General features: G+C 53.7%; 4 protein-coding genes and 2 non-coding genes across 6 annotated transcripts; 2 read left to right on the forward strand and 4 right to left on the reverse strand.

Moving 5' to 3' along the window:
- Positions 1–217: 217 nt before the first annotated feature.
- On the reverse strand, positions 218–2,614 carry BDY24DRAFT_419304 (uncharacterized protein; the record flags this gene model as incomplete). The annotated part of the gene is made up of 2 exons (XM_076643959.1): positions 218–1,895; positions 2,025–2,614. The coding sequence occupies 2 exons, from the start codon at positions 2,612–2,614 to the stop codon at positions 218–220; spliced, it is 2,268 nt and encodes a 755-aa protein (XP_076492139.1).
- Positions 2,615–4,168: 1,554 nt separating this feature from the next.
- Positions 4,169–6,827, reverse strand: PGS1 (CDP-diacylglycerol--glycerol-3-phosphate 3-phosphatidyltransferase). The gene is made up of 6 exons (XM_076642556.1): positions 6,461–6,827; positions 6,301–6,372; positions 5,643–5,917; positions 4,908–5,511; positions 4,637–4,838; positions 4,169–4,526 (listed from the first exon to the last, which is right to left on the reverse strand). The coding sequence occupies exons 1-6, from the start codon at positions 6,737–6,739 to the stop codon at positions 4,234–4,236; spliced, it is 1,725 nt and encodes a 574-aa protein (XP_076492140.1). The 5' UTR covers positions 6,740–6,827; the 3' UTR covers positions 4,169–4,233.
- A 104-nt stretch (positions 6,828–6,931) lies between these two features.
- BDY24DRAFT_404851 (beta-lactamase superfamily domain-containing protein) lies at positions 6,932–9,442 on the reverse strand. The gene is made up of 11 exons (XM_076642557.1): positions 9,257–9,442; positions 9,094–9,158; positions 8,710–8,992; positions 8,407–8,606; positions 8,248–8,312; positions 8,061–8,168; positions 7,837–7,959; positions 7,676–7,754; positions 7,432–7,573; positions 7,163–7,347; positions 6,932–7,083 (listed from the first exon to the last, which is right to left on the reverse strand). Exons 1-11 carry the CDS (start codon positions 9,276–9,278, stop codon positions 6,955–6,957), a joined length of 1,401 nt encoding a protein of 466 aa, XP_076492141.1. The 5' UTR covers positions 9,279–9,442; the 3' UTR covers positions 6,932–6,954.
- A 25-nt stretch (positions 9,443–9,467) lies between these two features.
- BDY24DRAFT_404852 (Abscisic acid G-protein coupled receptor-domain-containing protein) lies at positions 9,468–13,166 on the forward strand. Its single transcript, XM_076642558.1, has 14 exons — positions 9,468–9,493; positions 9,624–9,727; positions 9,830–10,049; positions 10,311–10,674; positions 10,754–10,837; positions 10,958–11,067; positions 11,149–11,307; positions 11,404–11,527; positions 11,623–11,734; positions 11,849–11,909; positions 11,999–12,087; positions 12,162–12,216; positions 12,294–12,667; positions 12,741–13,166. The coding sequence occupies exons 2-14, from the start codon at positions 9,686–9,688 to the stop codon at positions 12,999–13,001; spliced, it is 2,055 nt and encodes a 684-aa protein (XP_076492142.1). The 5' UTR covers positions 9,468–9,493; positions 9,624–9,685; the 3' UTR covers positions 13,002–13,166.
- Positions 13,167–15,785: 2,619 nt separating this feature from the next.
- BDY24DRAFT_t111 lies at positions 15,786–15,872 on the forward strand. Its single transcript has one exon. It is a non-coding gene; the product is annotated as a tRNA-Pro (tRNA).
- Positions 15,873–17,743: 1,871 nt separating this feature from the next.
- On the reverse strand, positions 17,744–17,829 carry BDY24DRAFT_t112. Its single transcript has one exon. It is a non-coding gene; the product is annotated as a tRNA-Val (tRNA).
- Between the last annotated feature and the right edge of the window lie 1,171 nt (positions 17,830–19,000).

The following is a 19,000-nucleotide window of genomic DNA, read 5'->3' on the forward strand; positions in this document are numbered from 1 at the left end:
AACGAACCTCAGTAACTGAACGACACGACGTGAGTCTAGAAGAGTGACTGAGGAGAGAAGAGAGGAAGGCGAAGCGAACGTGAAGAGTGAGAAGGGAGCTGGCTGAGAAAGGCTGTGCTACGAGAGAGAAGAGAGAGAGAGGCGAGAGAGAGAGCGAGCTGAGCGATTCGAGATAAACTACTACGAACTCTAGCTACCGGATCTACACTTCAACAAATCAAACCCTCATCTCCTTCCCAGCCATCCCAGCTCCACCTCTCGGCGGCGATTCCGACTCCATTGTCGCATCCTCATCTTCATCCTCTACGTTCTCCTTCCCTACACCTCGCACCGAAGACTCCTGGAAACCAGCTCCGATCCCCGTGAACGATTTCCTCCTTCGGTCGAGTGCTGAGGACGTTCCGGCCGCGGAGAGGAGGGAAGCGATGGAGTGGGACGAGGAGAGAGGGAGTGGGGATCGAGAGGAGGAAGAAGAGGAGGAGGTTGAGGGAGGGACGATGTTGGTCACGGGAGGAGGAGGCGACGAGTGTTTCGGCGAGAGAGCAGGGGAGGAGACGGATGTTCGAGAGGTGGAGGTTAGGAAGCCTGGAGGAAGAGCTGGAGCTCCTCTTGAAGAAGAAAGGTTGTTGAGATGGGAAGGAGGAGTAGCGACCGACGAGGTTGAGTATCCGACGTCTCCGCTTCCTCGTCGTTGGTCGTTTCCTCCGAAGGGAGCTCGTGAGAAAGCGGGAGGAGGATTCCAGTTTCCATCGGGAGGACCTCCTCGGTTCAACGGGGGAGGAGGCGCTGAAGACCAGGATCCTGGGGGTGGGAATCTCGAGGACGACGAGGAGGAGGCAGACGCGCCAGCTCCGAAAGGCGACGAGGCGCCAGGGAACCAACTTGCTGGTGGATTTCGAAGAGGAGGAGGCTGTTGGAGGTGATGTTGGGGAGGTTGAAGGTCTGGAGGGGAGTTCCGACGAGGTTGGATGACCGAGGGACGCTCGTGCTCTGAGGCTCTTCGAGGTTGGTCTTCAAGAGGAGGAGGGAGAGCGTACGTGTGAGGAGATTGGGTTTGACGAGATCGGCCGTAGGCATCGTCCTTGGGTGCAGAGAGAGGTCGATGATGGGTTGAGACTGGTCGGCGGAAAGGGGCGGGAGGAAGAGCTGCGAGAGCCGAGGGAAGAGGGGTGGTCGAAGGAGGGAGGGTGAAGGTGAGGGAAGCGGAGGTGCTGGGTTGAGGGAGGGATGGTCGTCGAGAGGAGGGTGCTGAGCCGTTGATCGAGGAGGAGGAGGAGGAGGAAGATGAAGGTCGACCGAGGGAGGGAAGATGGTGTTTTCCGAGGAGTTCTCCAGGAGGAGCGACGGGTCGAGCTGTTGAAGTCCCGTTGGGCAGCAACGCGACGTGACCGTCTGACGACCCACCCAGAGGCGAGACCTTCATCTTCTTGGACTTCTTCTTCTCTCCAGCTTCCAACGTCTTCAACAACCTCTCCTGACCTTGACTCAACCGCGCTACCTCCCCTTCCAACCAACCGACTCGATCCGTCAAACTCCGTTTCTCCTGCACCCATCTCTCCTCCGCCGATGACTCCGAGGTCCCGTCAAGATGAGGTCGACCCGAGACGTCTGTCGAGGTTGCAGGTGGTGAAGGCAGTCGATGAGCGAAGGAAGCGAGTGGACGAGAGGAGGCAGGCGCGTTCGACGATGATCTTGCCGCGACAACTCCGTCGAAAACGCAATCCTGGTTGGCTGAGATGCAACCGTTACAGCGAGTAGAGGTAAGAGGGTTTGGTGTGGATGGATTGGGAAAGGGAGGAGGAGGGGTGTCGGTCCTCGAAGAAGCGAGAGGGGTAGCTGAGACGACAGGTCGCGACGGATCGAGTGGCTTGGTTGAAGGTCGGATGCAGGGAAGACTGCAAGACAACAGGCAGAAAAAGTATCAGCCTTGAAGCTTTTCACTATCCCTAACTAAATCCTCCCTTCCATCGCTAGGCCAAGGGCAGTCGGAAAGTCAAAACCATCATCAAAGGGAATGAACGAACCTTTGGTTTCGGCATCGCTCACACTCTCCTGCTCCCATCGAACTCTCCGAGCTCACCACTCCAGTCATAGGCGACGAAGGTCTCGTAGAGGTCTCCCTCTCCGCCCTGCTGCTCTTCTCTACAGCCTTCTCGTCCCCCTTCAGAGCCTCGGTTCTCGAGGAGTGAGACGCCTGCGACGAGGATGCGAATCCGGCGTCTCCTCCTCCTTTTTCAACCTCCAAACTAGCCTCTTGGATCTCCTCCTTGACCCTCGGGGTCTCGGTAGGACACGTCGACGATCCCGTAGCCTCTTGTGATGTTGGAGGAGCTGAAAGCGAAGGAGGAGAGGAGGATTTGATGGGGGAAGAGACGAAGACCGAGGGTAGTGACAGTGTTGGTTCGACTTGTACTGGGAGGGCTGAAGCTGCTCGAGGAGGGGATGAAGGGATGTTGTTGATGAAGGGAGATCCTGTTCTACGAGAAGCAGTGGGAGAGTTGGCGGAGGAAGGAGAGCGAGATCTCTTGCGAGGGTTGACCGTCGGAAGGAGCGAGGAGGAGGAGGGGGAGGGACCGTTCGAGATCGAGGAAGTCCTGGGAGCTGAGGAGAGCATCGTTTTGATCCTATTTCTTGAAGAGGATGGGAATGAACGCTGAGGTTTCATGAGGATCGAAAAAAGAGGGCAGGATTTGAAGTTAGTTTGGAACGCCTCCTCGACCAGGAACCGAAGCCTCCTCTCGACTCAAGCCAAGACGATTCCCACTCGTATAGAGGGCGAGATGAGAAAGGACTCACTCAGAGGAGAGTGCGATGGGAGTAGACTCTTCGTGTTGGGTCTTCGAAGTGAAATATCGAAGAGAGGGAGGAAGAGCGAGAGGAGTGGCTTTAGCTTGGTTGAGCTCAAGAGTGGAGGGCTGAAAGCGAGGAGGAGGAGGAGGGAGAGTCGTTGGCGTCTTGCTGTCCTTCAAGGAGAGGGAAGAAGTATAGAGGATATGTAGAGAGAGAGAGAGATGAACGATAGGGATGCTGAGAAGGGTTTCTTTGACCTGGGAGGATGATGGTTAGGAGAACAGAGGCCTTGCTTCAGCTTTCCAAAAGAGACTCAGTTTCCGCGGTTGGCTGCCGACCGAAGAAACAACAGCCCCTGCGTCAAATTATCCGCCCTTTCGCTCGTTCGAGGGACCCTGAGGTTCACAAAGAGGATGCGGATCCGCATCAGCTATCAAAATTTTCCTCCGAGGACACAGAGGACTTCCCAAGCGCGAAGGACTTTCTCCCGATCCCTCTTTCCGGCACCGTTGCCTCCCTCTGTCATCGAGACCTAGAGTTTCAAGCTTCAAAAAGGTCAAAGGGCGCTTGGAGAAAACGACGCGCCTTGCTTGCTTCTCAGAAAGGGCGTCGGATCGACAGTCGAACCCTACGCCCTGGGACGAGGAAAGTTTGACCCGACGAAGATCTTCAAGGGGGTCTCGGGTATCTTTTCTCTCAGTCGCTCGCTTTGGCCCCCCATGCTGGCGACTCCAAGAGAAACTTCCCCAGAGAGTGATCATCGAATCAAAGTCCAGCGAGTGGTAGGAATCATCGAGGGAAGAGTTCCCGTGGAGCGAGACCCCCAAAGGAGCAAACACCGACGTCGAACGCCAGAGTAGTGCGCGACGAGACGGACTTCTATCCTTGGCCTCCTGAAGGGTTTGCTCAGAAGTAGTCTCGGGCTTCTCGTACGTAGAATTCTTCTCCCGCCCGTCAGATCCGTTAATACTAGTACTGAAGCACCGCGCGCCCGCAGCTCTCGGACGCGTCTAATACCCAACCTGAGCTTCTTCTCTTGTCCTCCTCCTCTCGAGGTCAGGAAGAGCTCTGCCACTGAAATGTACTGTATAGAGGTACTTCTCGGGAGACAGAACGGGATATACATTGTGAGCCGAAACCCCCATGTGAGGTCGAGAGACGCGTCTCGAAATGGCTGCGACGACAACGCCTCTTTGGGTTCCACGCGTCTCGACGTCTCGAAGAAATGCAAACAAGTGGGGAAGCATAACAAAGCTAGAGACAAAGACTGACACGAGCGGGAATCAATTGCCTCATCGATGATAGAGCTTCAGCTACTCGCGTCTTGTTCGTTTGCATCTCTCGGCCCGTTGTCGGATCGCTCTCTCTCAACTCACTACTCTTCCATCGCCTTTCCCTCCACCAACCCTCAAGTTGCATTACGTTCATAAGTAAATCCACCCTCTAAAGCTGTTTCCCAAATCCCAAACCCCTCGGTAAAGGCGAGACGATCCTCCTCACCCTCCAACCGACTCTCCTCTCCTCCTTCTTCCACGTCTCTTCCCCAACTCGACTACTGTAAGCCCTCAGCCGTTCAACTTCCTGCTTGAGCTCGTTTTGAAGTGCAGGGGAGGAGGTGGAAATGAAGAAGGAGGTTTCGGCGTCGAGGTTGGAAGAGCGAGAGGAGAGGTTGGAGGATCCGATGAGGGTTAGGATGGGAGAGGTGGTAGGGGAGGAGGAAGGGGAAAGCCAAATTCCTGAGGTAGAAAATGGAAGGGGGGATATAAGGTGAGTCGGTTGCGTAATGGAAGGGGATGGAGGGGGGAAGAGAGAAAGCAAAGAAGACGCGTCGAAACGAACGACGCACCCTTCGCGTGATAAGTCCAACCTGGACGCTCCCATTCCGAAATTTCAACACCTCCCGTCCTTTCTCCAACTACAGAAGCAGCCGAAGCATCCTTCCAATCTCTCTCTCTCCTCCTCGTCTCCCTCTCGAAGTCCCGTTCGAGCATCGTGTACCCGTCGGGAATCAGCCCAGAGATTCCCTTCGATCCGTAGAATCCGTTGGCCTGGGGATGAGACGATTAAGATAGTCAGTTTCTCGACAACGAAGCAAGAAGAGGTATACAGCGACTCACCTTCGGACTAGCAGCAACGATCCTCACATCCGCCTTCGAATCCAACACGGCCGTCTTGTAACCCTCGGAGAAAGCGAAGTATCCACTCGTCATATCCACCAGAGGCCTATCTCCCTTCCCGTCCTTCGCCAACTCTCCAGCCTCCTCCCACAAATCGCTCATCGCTCGCTCCTCCTCCCTTACGTCGAGGTATCCGACTTGAACGACGGGCCAAACGACGGTGTCGAGATCGTTGGAAGAGACGGAGGTATCCTCAGCCCAGCGAGACTGGAAAGTTGTGAGAGCTTTGCTGGCGTCGGATTGGAACGTTTGGGGTGAGGAAGTAGAGGAGGGAGACCAGGTCAGGGAGTAGGGGGTTTGGGAAGGAGGGGAGGAGGAGGGATGTGATGAATGGGAGGATGCGGAAGAGGGAGATGGTGAAGGAGATGATGATGATGATCGGATCTGAGGTGTTGAAGTGGTGGTGGCGGTTGGAAGAAGCCGATACGAGAATTGAGTGTAGAGTTGGACGAGGGAGGAGAGGTAGGTCGTGAGGCTTGACGCGTTTCGGAAGTGGAAGTAGCGATCTTGACGAGTGGTGAAGTAGTCGTGGGAGAGGTTGGCACTGTGACAGGCGATAAGGGAACGAAGGAAGACGAAATGCCATCAGCTCAATCCCACAGAGCTCTGAACCCAAGAGGAACAAGACGACGCGTCGCCAGCCAGCTTCAGCTCGGTAGAAACGTTCCAACTCACCCAGTCACAATCACCTCCTCGTCTCCACCATAAATCTTCGAATGCCATGTTCCGAAACCCTCCTTGAACCGATTTGGCAGGAGTTTGGCGACGAACGAGGGGGATTTGTAGAACCAGACTTCGACTCGTTCGGGCGAGAAGTCTCGAACGAGAGGGTAGAGGAGAGCTGCCGTTGAAGCCTCCGGCCAGGGTTTTCGAGTGCAGCGGTTCTTATCGAGGAGGAAGGTGACTTTGAGGTCAAGGTGGGTGGAGAGTGAAGAGCGGATAGCGTCGATCTGAGGGTGGAGGTTGAGGGAGAAAGAAAGAAGCAGCGTCAGTAAGGAGAACGGACAGAGAAGTGAGCTCGATGAAGACAACGGCAGAGAAAGACCGGGTTTCTGGCCCGCGAAGGGTATAATCTACGACCTGAGAGCTTTGTTCAAAGTGAACCTGCTTCATAAACGACCAGGAACGGCGACGAACATGGCGAGAAAGAGAAAGGAAGGAGGAGAAAGGTCGAGCTCATCGAAACCTCCTTCCTTCTTTCCCTTTCGCCTCTTTCTCCTCCCACAAGTCCAGATGCAACTCCCTCCCTTCGAACTCAGAGTTCTGATTCCTCCAATCACCACAGACGGACGGCCCTAGAGACGAAGGGAACGACGTGAAACGAGAAACTCACGAGCTCAACTTCGTGATCTCCAATGTACAAACTACTGATCGTCAACCGCTTCCGTGACCTCTTGATCAACGCCTGGAACGCAAAACCGATGTAAGATGTTAGTCCTCTACACCAAAGTTTGAGGCCCGTCGCAAACGAACAGGTCAAAGGAGAGACGAACCAGCAAAGTCGTCAAGAATTCCTCCGGCTCTCTGAGCACGGTGATCTCCTCTCCCTTCACTGGGAAACGAGGTAAACGTCCTCTCCAGCGTTGATCGAGACGAGTGAGGGTAGGATGGAAAGGTGGTGGTGGTGAAGGCGAAGAGAGGTGACGCCGAGAGAGGGCGAGGTGGGAAGGAGGTGCGCGGAGGGAGGAGGAGAGTCGAAGAAGGGAGTCTTTGCGAAGGGACAGAGGGGGGAGCGAAGACGAGGTTCGTAGGAACGGGGAGGCGGAAACCATCCCAGCGGGCCGAAGGGGAGCGGTTGAGTGAGAAGAAGAGGGCGGGAAGAGAGACTGGTCGTTGGGAGGAGGGAGGGAGAGGGAAGGAACGAATCCGTTGAGCTCGCTCGCGAATCGAGAGCGGTCCTTCGGCTGGTCGATGCTTCCTTCCCTGTTTGTTCTTACTCCCTTCGAGAGAACAAGAAAAGCGAACGAAACGAAACGACCATCTAGATCTAAGACAACTCTACCGTCCTTCCCACGTTTACAATCCTCAACAGATCCTCATCCTTCAGCCTCATCTCCTCCTTCGCCCTCCACACATCCTGAGGAGCCAACGTCGGCGGCTCGTCAGACATGATCCACTGCCAACCCCAAGAAATCACAGACAGGACGAGTCAGTGATTGGAACAGAGACGCGTCGAGAACGAGCACGAGACGAACCGTTCCCCAGTGAACTCCGTACGAAGCTCGAGCTCCGACGTCCAGCGCTATCCGAATCGCTCCTTCTGGGTCGGTGTGATGGAGGTGTAAGTGCCAGGAGGGGCCGTAGGAACCTATAGGGATGGCGGCGAGGGAGATGGGACCGAAGACTTGGCCGATGGATTTGAAGAGGGCTTTGGAGTAGCCTGGAGAGCGAAGGGAGGGAGGGAGGAAAGGATATGTCAGGGTGGGTTGAGGATGAAGGGAGGAAGAGAACGGTTCGGACTGACCGGTATCGCCAGCGTGGAAGAGAGAGAGAGGGGCGGGAGGAGGTGTCGTCGAGGAGGGAGAGGAGGGAGCGAAGACCTCTTCGAGGTGCATACCGGCCCAGAGGGAGGTGTTGGTGTCGATTCCTATGCGACCTGACCAGTGCTGTAGGGTCGAGAGTGAAAAGGAGGTCAGCTTCAGCTTCGCTAGAAGGAGAAGAAGCAAGAGATAGAGGCTCGTCGCGACGAAGAACAAATGACTGCGCACCATAGCAGGAGTTGCTGTGACTCGGAAAGATTTCCCAGGATTCGACGTAGGAAGAGTGAAGGAAGAAGACTGCCACCAGCTGAGCGGAAGAGAAGTAAGGAAGAAGAAGTCAGTTCGACGTTCTCTCGAAGCGAAGCACCAACGGTCGAGATCGGACTCACTCAAGCTCGATAACGTTCTGCACACCCTGTTCCGTGAACCATTCCTTCACTCCCAGCGGAACAAACCACCGAACCGAGTTTCCGAGCTCTCGAACAGCGGCAATATCGAGGTGGTCGAAGTGGCTGAAGGAAGCGGGAACGAACGAAACGAAAAAGACGCGTCGAGGTTCGAGTCAGTTCGAGAGCGAGCGTGAGAGAAAAAAAAGAGCGACGAGGGAACGAACTTGTGGGATACGAGAACGACGTCTATTGGGGGGAGTTCTGAGAGTTCACATGGTGCTGGTCGAAGTCGTTGAGGTCCGTAGAAGGGATGATGGGCAAGAGTTCGGTCGCTGGTGAAGAGGAGAGTGGAAAGGTCAGGCTCGAGCTGAAGGGTTCGAGAACGAGGTCGTGGGCAGTACGAGAACTCACGAAAAGACAGGATCAGTCAGAATGTTGAGTTCCGACATTTGAATGAAAGATGTGGATTGTCCGATCTGTTTTCCGACACGACGCACGCGAACGGGAAAGAAGGCGAATCAGTTCTACATCCCTTCGTCTTGCGAGCCCACAGTCGACTCAGGCACTCACCCAAGTATAATTCAATCTCCCCTCCCTGCTCGGGCCTCTCAGCACCTTCCAGTCCGGCTGGACGACCTCCTGGAGCTCCTGAGGGATCTCGGTTGTCGGGTAGGCAGGAGCGAGGAAGAAGGCTTCGAGAGGGGACTGAACGAGTTTCCAGAAGGCCCACTCCCAGGCTCCTTGTTCTCGCCATTCGAAGAAGGGGTTGACTGAGGGGAGAGAAGGGTGAAGAGGAGAAGGGAGAGGGATCAGGATCGAAGCTCACACGTTCGCGCGCCCTTCCCTTTTTGCACTGAGAGAAAGAGAACTGACCATATCGACCAGCGATCTTCAACGACGCCCACCTCTCCTTCAAGAGCTCCTTATCCTCCTCTGACAGATGTCCGATCTTCCAACGATCTCCTTCGTCAGCGTCCTTCTCTCCGAGCTCGAGGTCGTGGCCGTTCTGCTTCTCCTCCTCCTCCGCTCCTGCTGCTGTACCGTTCGTACGAAGACCCTTACGGTGAAGATAAGACGACGACGAGGTAGCTGCGACTTTACGTTCGAACTCCTTGGTACGAGAAGAGATGTAGAGTCGACGACGAGTGTCGGTGTACTGGAGGAGAAGGGAAGGAGGAGGAGGAGGAGGAGGAGAAAGGTGAGCTCGAGTTTTCCTTCTTCGATTTCCTCCCTGAAACTCCCGTGTCGAACACGTACGATGTAGTACGCTGCCCATCCTGATGTATAAACCAGAGACGCTGTAAGGACTGTTCTTGTTATGTCTGGTTAGAAGGGGAAGGAAGAGAAGGACGGGTCGAGTCGGTTGAGCTCGTTCGGTTGGGGGGGGGGCAGAAGGAGCGAGGAGTCGAGAGAGACTCACACGTCCGAAGGAGAGGAGCCATCTTCCTCTTGAGCCCAGATAGATATACGAGAGAGAGGAAGGCGAGGAGAGTTGATGAAGTTGAATCTTTAGAGGGATGGAGGTTTGAGACCAAGAGAGGAAAGAGAGGAAGGAGAGGAGTGAGCTCACCAAACGAAATCCCAGAAGGGCTGAAGTTTATTTGGGCCTCTCGCTCCTTCGTTTCCTTCCAACCATCACTCGCATTTTTGACATCTCGTGAGCTTCGAGTCTCTGCTATCCACCCTCCTCTTCAACTATTCCAGGTTCTTATCTTATCGGGATCGGACAGAAGCCAAGCTCGTCCTGACGCGAGCTCTCCCCTCCCTCCCTCCCCTTTCACTTCCAGATCCCTCCCCTCCCTTCGACCCTCCCTCTCTTCTCCTCGGACGACTACTACTGCGCACGGAGATGAACAGTTTCGGTCGAGGAGATCTACTCGCAGATAGTCAGGTTCGTGCTCCTAAATCCATCCCTTCTGTCGAAGCTCAACTCCTCCTCCTCCTCCTCCCTTGTTCCCTCCCTCGACTCACCTTCCAATCCTTGTATCCGCAGCGTATCCCTCCTCACTCCCTCCCTCCTCCAGTAGAGACCTCGGAGGCAAACTCGGCCCTCCTCTTTGACTCGTGCATTCTCCTTCTCGTCCGAGCGTTGCTCTTCTACCTCTGCCGACGCTTCCTCCAGGCCACCCTCTCCCCGGCTCTCAGAAGAACAGCCAAACCAGGTCAGGAGGCTTTGGTACCGCTGCTTTCCTCTTCACCGGATGACGAAGATGGTGAGTTTTCTGTCATATCTATCGCTCGAGGGTTCTGGGAGGATCAGGAAGCAAGGGAGAGAGGAAGGGAAGGGAGGGAGAGAGCGGTGAGCTCGACACACGATCTCCCTTGCCTTTGTGCTCAGACGAGCTCTCGTCGCTACTTCCCTCCGCAGTCTTATCTACTATAACTGCTGCGGATCTTATCCCGGTAGTTATCTACAGAGACTTCAAGACTGACCTTTCTCTTTCCTCGCTTCCGACCTCCCTTTGTGGTCTCAGAATACTCCACTCCCCTCCCCACCTCCCCATCTTCCTCCTCGCGCAACTCTCCTCGAAGTCCGAACGGAACTCTCCCCTTCATCAACCCATCCTCCTCCTCTTCTCCAAGGGACAGGGACATCTACTCGAGACAAGCTTCAGATCTCAACCTCCCAGGTCAACTCAATCAGCAGCAGCAACAGAGAGCTCCCTCGCCGGCCGCTGGAACGAATCGTCGAGGGGTCGAGATGGAGAGAGGTGGAAGCGGTGGAGGAAGCGGGAGTGGGAAGAATGTGATCCTCATTCACGAGACGGCAGAGGAGGCGAGTCGGTATGCTGGGTTGGAAGGGGAGAAGAAGAAGAACCTCTACGGGAAGGGCGCGAGGTGAGCTTTGGACTTTCTGGTTTGCGACGCGTGAGGTGAGACTCGATTGCTGACTTTGTCGTCTCCTTGCTCTCGCCAGGTCTATCTTCTCGATATGCTTCTCAGAGAGCTGCATGCTGTTCATTCTCGTCTTCTCTTCGGCTGTTGGGCTCTTCAATCCGAGGTGCGTCGCCCACGTCTCGTTCTCCTCCTTCCTCGAGCTTGGGGTCTGAAGTCGAGTTGCTGGCAGTTGCTGACTCCCGTTCCTTTCATATCGTTAAATTTTGTCTTCTGCTCGTCTCAGGTCTCGCAAAATCCACTGGGATCTCTCCCTCAACGCTCTTCTCGTCCTCCTCCTCCTCGTGATCCCTCTCGTCCAATCCTTCCTTATCACGCGTTATCGGTCCACAAAAGGTCAGTCTCGCACTCATGCGGACTCCCATTTCTCAGTTCGGATCCCAACACTGACCCTTCTCCTTTTCCTCGCCTCGACAGACTCCTCCTACACCTCCCTCTCGACAAATCGATCGTCCGGTTCGAAGAGGAAGAAGCTCTTCCTTCGTCGGCTGGCGATGGCTTTGATTCCTTTCTCTCTCTCGACTTTCGCCTTCACCTGTGTCCCAGTCCCATCGAGCATGGTTCTCAAGGACAATGGTTCGTCGAGCTGGGCGTTCTCCTTCTCGTCGCGTCTCGGCCCTCTCGTCTCATCTCGTTCTCGCTGACCGAACTTCAACTCGTCTTCTCCCACAGGTCTCATCGCAGCCTCTCTCGCCCGTCTATCCGTCCTCGGTGTCCTGGTTTTGGGAGGCCTCTCTGGTTTCGGATCGATTCACACTGCGTTCCAGTTCTTCGGAAGGATGTCGAAGAGTCACTGGTCAGCTCGCTCTCCTCTCTCTTTATTTCCTTCCTTCGCTCGGAGGTCCATTAAACTCACTTCCTGTTGCCTCTTCTCGTCTGCTTCTGCTACAGGCAACCGATCTCGCACGAGGACATCATCACCGCCGAACGATCGCTTTACAGAACGAGGCAGGACCTCCTTTCCAAGCGTGAAGAGCTGAGACGGAGGGGATCTTCTGGAGAGGCACGTCTCTTCTCACCTCTCGAGTTCACATCGAAGCCGTTCTCCGAGCACCTTAGATCGAGACGCGTCGCTGATCCTCAACCGTCTCTTCTTCTTCCTTTATCTCGCCTTCAGGACCGATCGTCGAGCTGGCGATCTCGTGTTTTCGGCGGGATGCTTGGTGGTAGTGACGATGGTAAGTCAAGCCGCCTTCGTTCCCGTTCTCGTTGGTAAGACGAAGCTTTCCTGACTCGAGCCTTCCTTTGCTTTTGCTTGATCCTTCAGAGACGACATCGCTTGGACTCGAGATCCGAGGCTTGGAGATGCTGGAAACTCAAGTTGCTAAACAGATCGCAGCTATGAAGGAGAGGAAGGTCAGTTCCAACGCTTTCGGGAAGAGGAGAGGAGGAGAGACGCGTGCTGACTTCTTCCTTTCCTCTTCTTCCAGGCTCGAATGGAATTCTCGTCAACCTGGCGAGGGAAAGCTGCGAACGGAGTCGGATGTACGTCTGTTCTCGCTGTTCTAACCTTCCCAGTCCAGTCGAGCTGATCCATCTCTCTCTTCGTCGTCGCACTCCAGACCTCTTCGCCGCCTACTGCATCTGTCGACTCCTCTTCGCCCTCTTCAACCTCTTCATCCTCCCTCGAGTTACCTCTACCGCTTCTCTCTCCACCCTCATGTCCGATACCGGCAAACCCGACGTCGTTGGCTCAGGCGTCGCCGCTCATCAACCCCACTCGGATTGGATCTCGTTCCTCGTGGCCACAGCGCTCTCCCACCTCCCCTTCGACATCGATGTCGCTGTTTGGTCGCGTCAGATCTCGTTAGGGATGGTGGGAGTGATCATCGGGGCGTCGATTCAGTACGTGATGAGATGGGTGGCGAAGGCGTTGAAGGTGGGGAGTGCGAGTGTCGGAGGAGTGGTGCTTCTTCTGGGATTGGGACAGTTGATGGTTCGTTGGATTCGCTCTTTCTTCGCCTCCCTGCTTCTCACACTCGCTTACCCCTCTACTCCTCCCTTCGCAGACACTCTACCTCCTCTCCCTCCTCATCCAACTCCGAACCTCGCTCCCTCACGATCACGACTCTCCCGACTCCCCCTCCCCATCCTCTGCTTCCGACGACAACCTCCTCGTCTCAACCCTCCCTTCCTTCACAGCTTTCAACTCCCTCTTCGACTTTTCCTACCTCATCGCAGCAACTACAACGCTCGTCATCAACTTCATCGACGTGAAAATAAATCGAGCCGACGCGGGAGCAGAGATTTGGAGGATGGGGGACGTTTGATTTCCTCCTTGGCGTTGCTCTTTGTGCTGATAGCTTTCCACTATATCATAGACGTGTCGGAAGCTTTTTTTTGCTTCTTTTGGGACTCGGGAGGGCGCTTTAGAGGGGTTGAGAAACGAAATGCCTCGCTTTTGGATAGTTAACCGTTTCGTCTTTCACTCGGTCTTTCTTCATCTTGGTTGAAGATCTTACACCACCTCTGTCGCAAGTGGTCTTTGGTTGAGGAGGTAAAGAAGAATCCTTGCGGTATCCACGAGTCGGCAGATGGGAGCGAATGATGCGATTCGGGACGCGTCCAAGATGTGCGCTTCCAATCAGGAGACTCCCTGCACGACCGAGGTCTGGGGACCCGATTATGGAGAAAATATGGCATAATCGATAGAGTCATAAGGACGCTACACCTTACAAGCGACAGGCTGAGAGATATGGAGATATTGAACGAACCGAGACGAGCAGTCCTTCTTCCCTCTCTCTCACGCTCGGTTCGAACTCTAATTTTCACACATTCAGAGTCTCCTTCACTCCTCTTCGTATAACCTCCATTTTTTCGCTCGTCGAGAGAGCCAGGAAAATGAGACACAACGACAACAACAACAACAAACAAGAAGGAGGTCGGTCATTTTCTGAACCGACGATTCTCGCACCGAGAAAACTTCCGATCTCATTTCGTACCTCGGATCTCCCTCTACCTTCAAGGGTAGAGAAATACACGTCGAAGGAAGCAGAAAGGGAAGGTGACCTACGAAGGGAGCTGATATGAACGAGCGATGGATCGGCGCCTCGACCTCTTTTTCTTCCTCGTTCTGTCCTCTTTCTCACACGAGACAAAGAGCTCCCACAGAAGCATAGATCTAGAGTTGGTGCGATACAAACCCTACCAGCAAATTGGTCGAGTTCCACTGCTTCGATGAACAACCCAAAACCTACAGAGCTCTCTATGCAAAAAGTAAAACAAAGAACGAGGCCTCCTCCGACGTACGACCTACCAAGATGGGCTCTCGAGAAAGCATGGACCATCAACGAAGTCAAGAGGAACAAGGTTCTGTTTAAAGGGCAATATCAATCTATCCGACACCGAAACGCTAAGAACATTGGGGGGGAAGACAGAAGAGACCATGAGGAAGAGGCGAATCAAGACGCGTCGCGAAAACAAAGATCACGAAAAGAGGGTTTCTCCTTCTCCTCCTGCTCAACGCCCCCTTTCCTTTCCGAGATTCTCAATTTCTCGTACATAGATCTCCATTCTCAGATACCAAGATATGTCGCGCCGTGATTTTCTTCCCGTTCCTCAAAGCAAATGAACATGAACGGCGAAAGACCAACCTCCTTGCCCACCTCCACCTCCTCTCTCGAGAACCATCGAGTCACCTTGTTCTCCAGCTTCTTTTCTCCTGAGCCTCATTCCGATGGGCGCGAGACTTAAAAACGAAGATGTTGATGTATGTATCTGCGAGCGGCTAGAAGGGAAACTGGGCAACCACGCAGAAAAGACGAGAGTCCGTTCCGATCATCTGAGCGACTCGACATCGAGAGCAAGAGCAACGAGAACGAGAGCAGCGAACGATGCCCCCACTTGTAGTAATGGAGCCCCCGATGTATAAAGTCCCTGCACCACCCTCTTGCCTTCTTCAAAACCCGAAGGTCAAAGCTCTCTTCCCCAAAGAAGAGGGACGGGGTTCGACCCCTTCCATTCTCTCTCTCTCCCTCTTCTCTTCTCTCTCCTCTCTTCTCCTCTGGATCCCTCAGCACCTTTTTCCCTGCTCCCAGGAGAGACTCTTTCTAAGTCCACGTTGTCTAGAGTGGGGCGAGAGGAGGAGAAGGGAAGGGGAGAATCCGTCGGAGGACGAAAAAACTGCCTCGAGCGCGAGCGAGTTAGATAGAAGTACACAATGAGCTCCTATGACCGAGCAAAGAGTCAGATGTTTGTTGGAATATAGAGGGAAAAAGCGTCGAGTGCAGTCTCCCTCTTTTCGGCCCATCAGAATCCGCTCTCGCCCGTCAGATTCTGTCTCTCCTTCGCCAAAGTCCTTCAGGAGCCTCTGTTCGCTTCAAAAGTGTTTCAAAGTGGGAATCCAGTATATATTTGTGCTTTTGCTTGCTCTCTGCATTGGTGTATGTACGATTTCGCACTGAGGGGAGGAAGCGGAGGGATGGGAGAGAGGAGGAGAAGGGCGCGTCGCTCCTCCTTCTGGTCGAGGGTCCGAAAGTGTCGCCGAGGGGTGAAGTCTCATCGAACTATTTCTGTTCGTTTGAATCGAGTTTGAGTATAAGTAGAGTCAAAACAGCCTCCCTCCCCCTTCTTGAGGGTGTGGGAAACCTAGACGGAGGAAGGAGGAGGTCAGAGCTCAGCGCTCAACTTTCTTCTTCCCCTTTGAAAATCTATCCCCTCCTCGAATCGATACGGTGATGAAGACGTCTGGACTCACGTTGTACTCTACGAAAAATCCGAGAAGGGAAGATGGGCGTCGGAAGGGAAGGAGCTCGGGAAGGTCGAAGACGAACGAGGGTTGAATTCGTGCAGGAGGAGGGTTGAATTCGTGCAAGGAGGCTTGATTTCTTGCAAAACTCAAAACCGGATAGTGTATGGGGCTCATTTAGGATATCACAGTAATATCGCCATTTCCAGGGGATGTAAAAAAAACCCTTTCCCTGCTCCCAGGGGAGACTCTTTCTGAAGCCAAACGTTGTCTAGAAGTCGAGGTTGATGGGGCGAGAGGAGAGGGGAGGGAGGCGGAGAGGATCTTAGTTGGATGAACCGAGAAGGTGGACAAGAAATAATTCAATGCATGGTTGGTGTAGTGGTATCACGCAATGTTAGGGTTATTACAACTTACTTCATTGAGGTCCTCGGTTCAATCCCGGGATCGTGCCGTTTTTTTGCCACTTTGCGCGCGGGTGATTGGGACGCGTCTTCTTGTGACACTTCCAGTTATCTGGTCTTGCTAGAGTCGTCTTGCTAGAGTCTTGTGATAACGAGGAGGCGAGAGGGACGACTGGGTGATGATGGGGCGGAGGAGAGGCGAGGAGCGTCGACCTTCTTTGAACACTTCAGGTACAGTACGATCTGAGGTCGGAAGCTAGGAGGACGGGTTCCCAAGCTGAGAGTAGTGAAAGTTGTTCGAGTCAAAGTCATGGATTGAGGTTACAGCGAAAGAGAGAGCGAACCAAAGCTACAATGAAGAAAGGCAACCCTCCCGTCACAGGGCACTTCCCTCTCACTCCGCAACCGCTTCTTCCTCAAGCTGCACAACCTGAAAACATCCTCTTGCTTCTCGCCTGCCTGAGCTCAGATCACAACTCCCTGATCCTCTACAGTATTACAGCACAGGAATGATCCGTCCCAACCCAAACCCCAGCCAGCTTCAGTTCCGTCTCACCTCGTCTCCTTTTCTTCTGTACGGTACTTTCCCTCCTAGAACGAGAAGGCAATTCAATACGGACTGAACTTGAGAAGGGAGCGGCGCGCGTCGTCTGGCGTTGGTCTCCCTCTTTGCGCGTACTCACAGGCCGTCTCTCCGATTCATTTCCGATTCTCTGGGGCTCTAAGAGCTCGTACTTAACTCTCCTTCTACACACTCTAGTTGTGAAGGAGGCCAAGGTGACCGTGTGAGAGAAGAAATGCGAAAGACGCGTCGTGCAGGTGTCGAATGACCGCGTAGTGATGACGGTGAGGTTCAGTTTAGAAGCGTTATATGCTTCTGCACGAGAGGAGATTTATCGGTTGATGCTACTAGAAGAGAGCAGTCAATCGAGTGGGAGCTGTGAAGTTCCGACGAGGGGAGGTCAAACGACGAAGGCGAAGGGCACGACGACGGTGTCATCTGTTGAGGACGGGGAAAGTGGTTGATTGAGGAATTTGGAAGACCGAGAGGTGGATGGGTCCAACGGGAAGGTTTGACGAGAAGACAAGAAGATGGGAGCAAGAGTCTTGGGAAGGGAAACGAGAAGAGGAGAAGAGAGTCTGAAAGAGCAGAGGGAACGAAGCTGAAAGGTGACTTGCTTGAGACTGTTCTGGCTCAAGGGTGATTGATTAACGCTACCTAGACTTCAGCCTTTTCTAGCAGTTGTCTGCATTTTGTGGACAATTCTAGCAAGAAGGGTGAGATGAGAGCGCAAGAAAGGAAGTTTGAAACGAGGACGCGTTACGAAACCGGATCTGAAACAAGAGGGATTAAACAAGGAACAAGAAGAACGAAGGGATGCAGAGTAGAATAATGAGCTAAAGAAAAATAGAGAGCTAGTTGATAGCGTCCAAAGGCAAAAAAGAAGTCAGATGGAAAGAAAAAGAGAGACCGAGGCGCGTCGCGTGACGAGACGACTGCTACTGATTGGGGCTCAGGACGGAGCTGGTGGTTGAAGCACAAGAGTAGATCTATCAAAGGTGTAGATGAACTTCTTGATGATCATTTTGTGGTTGCTAGGCTCCGAGCTGGAGTGAAGTGGCGGTCGAGAAGCTTTGAAGCATCTCTCCAACGCCTCCACAGCGCTGAAGCTTCTCTTCTCCTGTTTATGTGAACCTCTCTGAGCTTCTAACTTCATCCGTTGAGTTCCAGCAGTTCTACAACATAGCAGAGAAGCCAACAAGATGTGATACCTTCCCTTTTTTTTTTTTTTTTTTTTCTCCCAGCTCTTCAGTCCTCAAAGTCCATCTTCCTTTATAGCCAGCCTCCTTAGTATGCATGGTTCCCTGTGACCCCGGAGATTCAAACCCGCCGGAACGTAAAAATGAGCAAAAAGCAAAGTACCTGGTGAGGGAATCGAACCCTCCTCTGGAGCGAACAAGCAAGAAGATGTAAAGCTCTTATCCTAACCGATAGACGAACCGGGCCTGAATTTGACAGGTTGGCAATGTCCTCAGTGTAAGTACATAAGCCAGGGTGTGAAAGCAGCACTCCTCTCTCAACGACGCGTCGCGGTTTCCTTCGCTTCCTCTCCACCACCCTTCTTCACGTTGCCCTTTGATTGATCTCTCAAACTGAGCCTCTGAAGTTGTTCCTGATGAAGTGTTAACTCAGTCATAGCGAGCTGAATGGGCCGGTGGGGCAGGGATCAAAGAAGTGAAGTCTATGAGTGCGCTGAAAGTGTCTTTGAGCTCTCTACATAGGAGGTCCTTAGGGAGCAGGAGGATATGGCAATCTTTTCTGAGAAGACTGCTACTTCGAATAGAGCGAGAACGAAGAAGTTAACGAGTGCGCTGAAACCACCTTCTGACACAACCTAAAGTGCTCTACTGCTGATAGGACTCCCACTGAGGTCAACCTTCCACTGAAGGAGCAGGGCGATTCGGCAATCTTTCTCGGGCGAGGCGCATTGCTGGTCGACCGAGGGGAACGACCGAGTTGGATTCCCTTTTGCTCCTACGAGTGCAAATCTGCATCGACAACAACGCCACTTTTTTTCAGCGTCATTTTGGGTGTATGAGCGTCTTGTGAGATCTCCACTTAACCTCACGACGCGTCTTTCATCCTCTCTCTCATTCTGCTTCTTTCAGGTTCAAAGAAGGAAGCAGCTGGCCTGCCTTTCCAGCAGTAGCTATGAGGCGAAGGCAACATCACAAAGCGAAGTCTTGCGATCATTGGCGCGAGTGGGAAGCGGGAGGGAGAGAAAAGCGACCCATACGGCTGGCCTCTTCGACCGCGGAGGCGTCATCCTAAGACGGGAGGTCCTCGACAAGCAGAGGCAACGCAACTTGGCTGCTGTTAATGAGCGAGACTCCAAACGAACTCAATCCTCCGACCTCCACAAGGGATCCCAACAGAGAAGAAAGAAAGCCCGACATGCTCGGCGAGTTTCTCCTCTGTCTGTGAGAGCAGAAGGGACAGGGCAACGAGTCGAGAAACAGCGACGAGCGACGAGGCTTTGACGACGACGCTTTCTCTGAGTGGTAGGTAGGTGCTAGCTCTGAAATTGCAGTTGCCTTTCGTGAGTTTCACGTCCGATCTCACCCCTGCGTCGCTCTCTTGAGCGTCGAACCAACATCCGACTGGATCACCTTGTTC

The sequence above is a fragment of the Mrakia frigida genome, assembly GCF_051309035.1.
Source record: "Mrakia frigida strain ATCC 22029 unplaced genomic scaffold BDY24scaffold_57, whole genome shotgun sequence".
NCBI lineage: Eukaryota > Fungi > Basidiomycota > Tremellomycetes > Cystofilobasidiales > Mrakiaceae > Mrakia > Mrakia frigida.

Excerpts from the sequence above, each read along its gene's own strand:
- PGS1 (XM_076642556.1), bottom strand. The coding sequence starts at position 6,739 with ATGGTTTCCGCCTCCCCGTTCCTACGAACCTCGTCTTCGCTCCCCCCT. Across the intron at positions 6,373-6,460 it reads AATTCTTGACGACTTTGCTG|GCGTTGATCAAGAGGTCACG; the intron begins GTTCGTCTCTCC and ends TTTGCGTTCCAG. Across the intron at positions 5,512-5,642 it reads GAGGAGGTGATTGTGACTGG|TGCCAACCTCTCCCACGACT; the intron begins GTGAGTTGGAAC and ends CGCCTGTCACAG.
- BDY24DRAFT_404851 (XM_076642557.1), bottom strand. The coding sequence starts at position 9,278 with ATGGCTCCTCTCCTTCGGACGT. Across the intron at positions 7,960-8,060 it reads GTCGTTCTCGTATCCCACAA|CCACTTCGACCACCTCGATA; the intron begins GTTCGTTCCCTC and ends CGCTTCCTTCAG. Across the intron at positions 7,084-7,162 it reads ACGGAGTTCACTGGGGAACG|TGGATCATGTCTGACGAGCC; the intron begins GTTCGTCTCGTG and ends TGGGGTTGGCAG.
- BDY24DRAFT_404852 (XM_076642558.1), top strand. The coding sequence starts at position 9,686 with ATGAACAGTTTCGGTCGAGGAGATCTACTCGCAGATAGTCAG. Across the intron at positions 10,675-10,753 it reads CTCTACGGGAAGGGCGCGAG|GTCTATCTTCTCGATATGCT; the intron begins GTGAGCTTTGGA and ends TGCTCTCGCCAG. Across the intron at positions 11,528-11,622 it reads AGGATGTCGAAGAGTCACTG|GCAACCGATCTCGCACGAGG; the intron begins GTCAGCTCGCTC and ends CTTCTGCTACAG.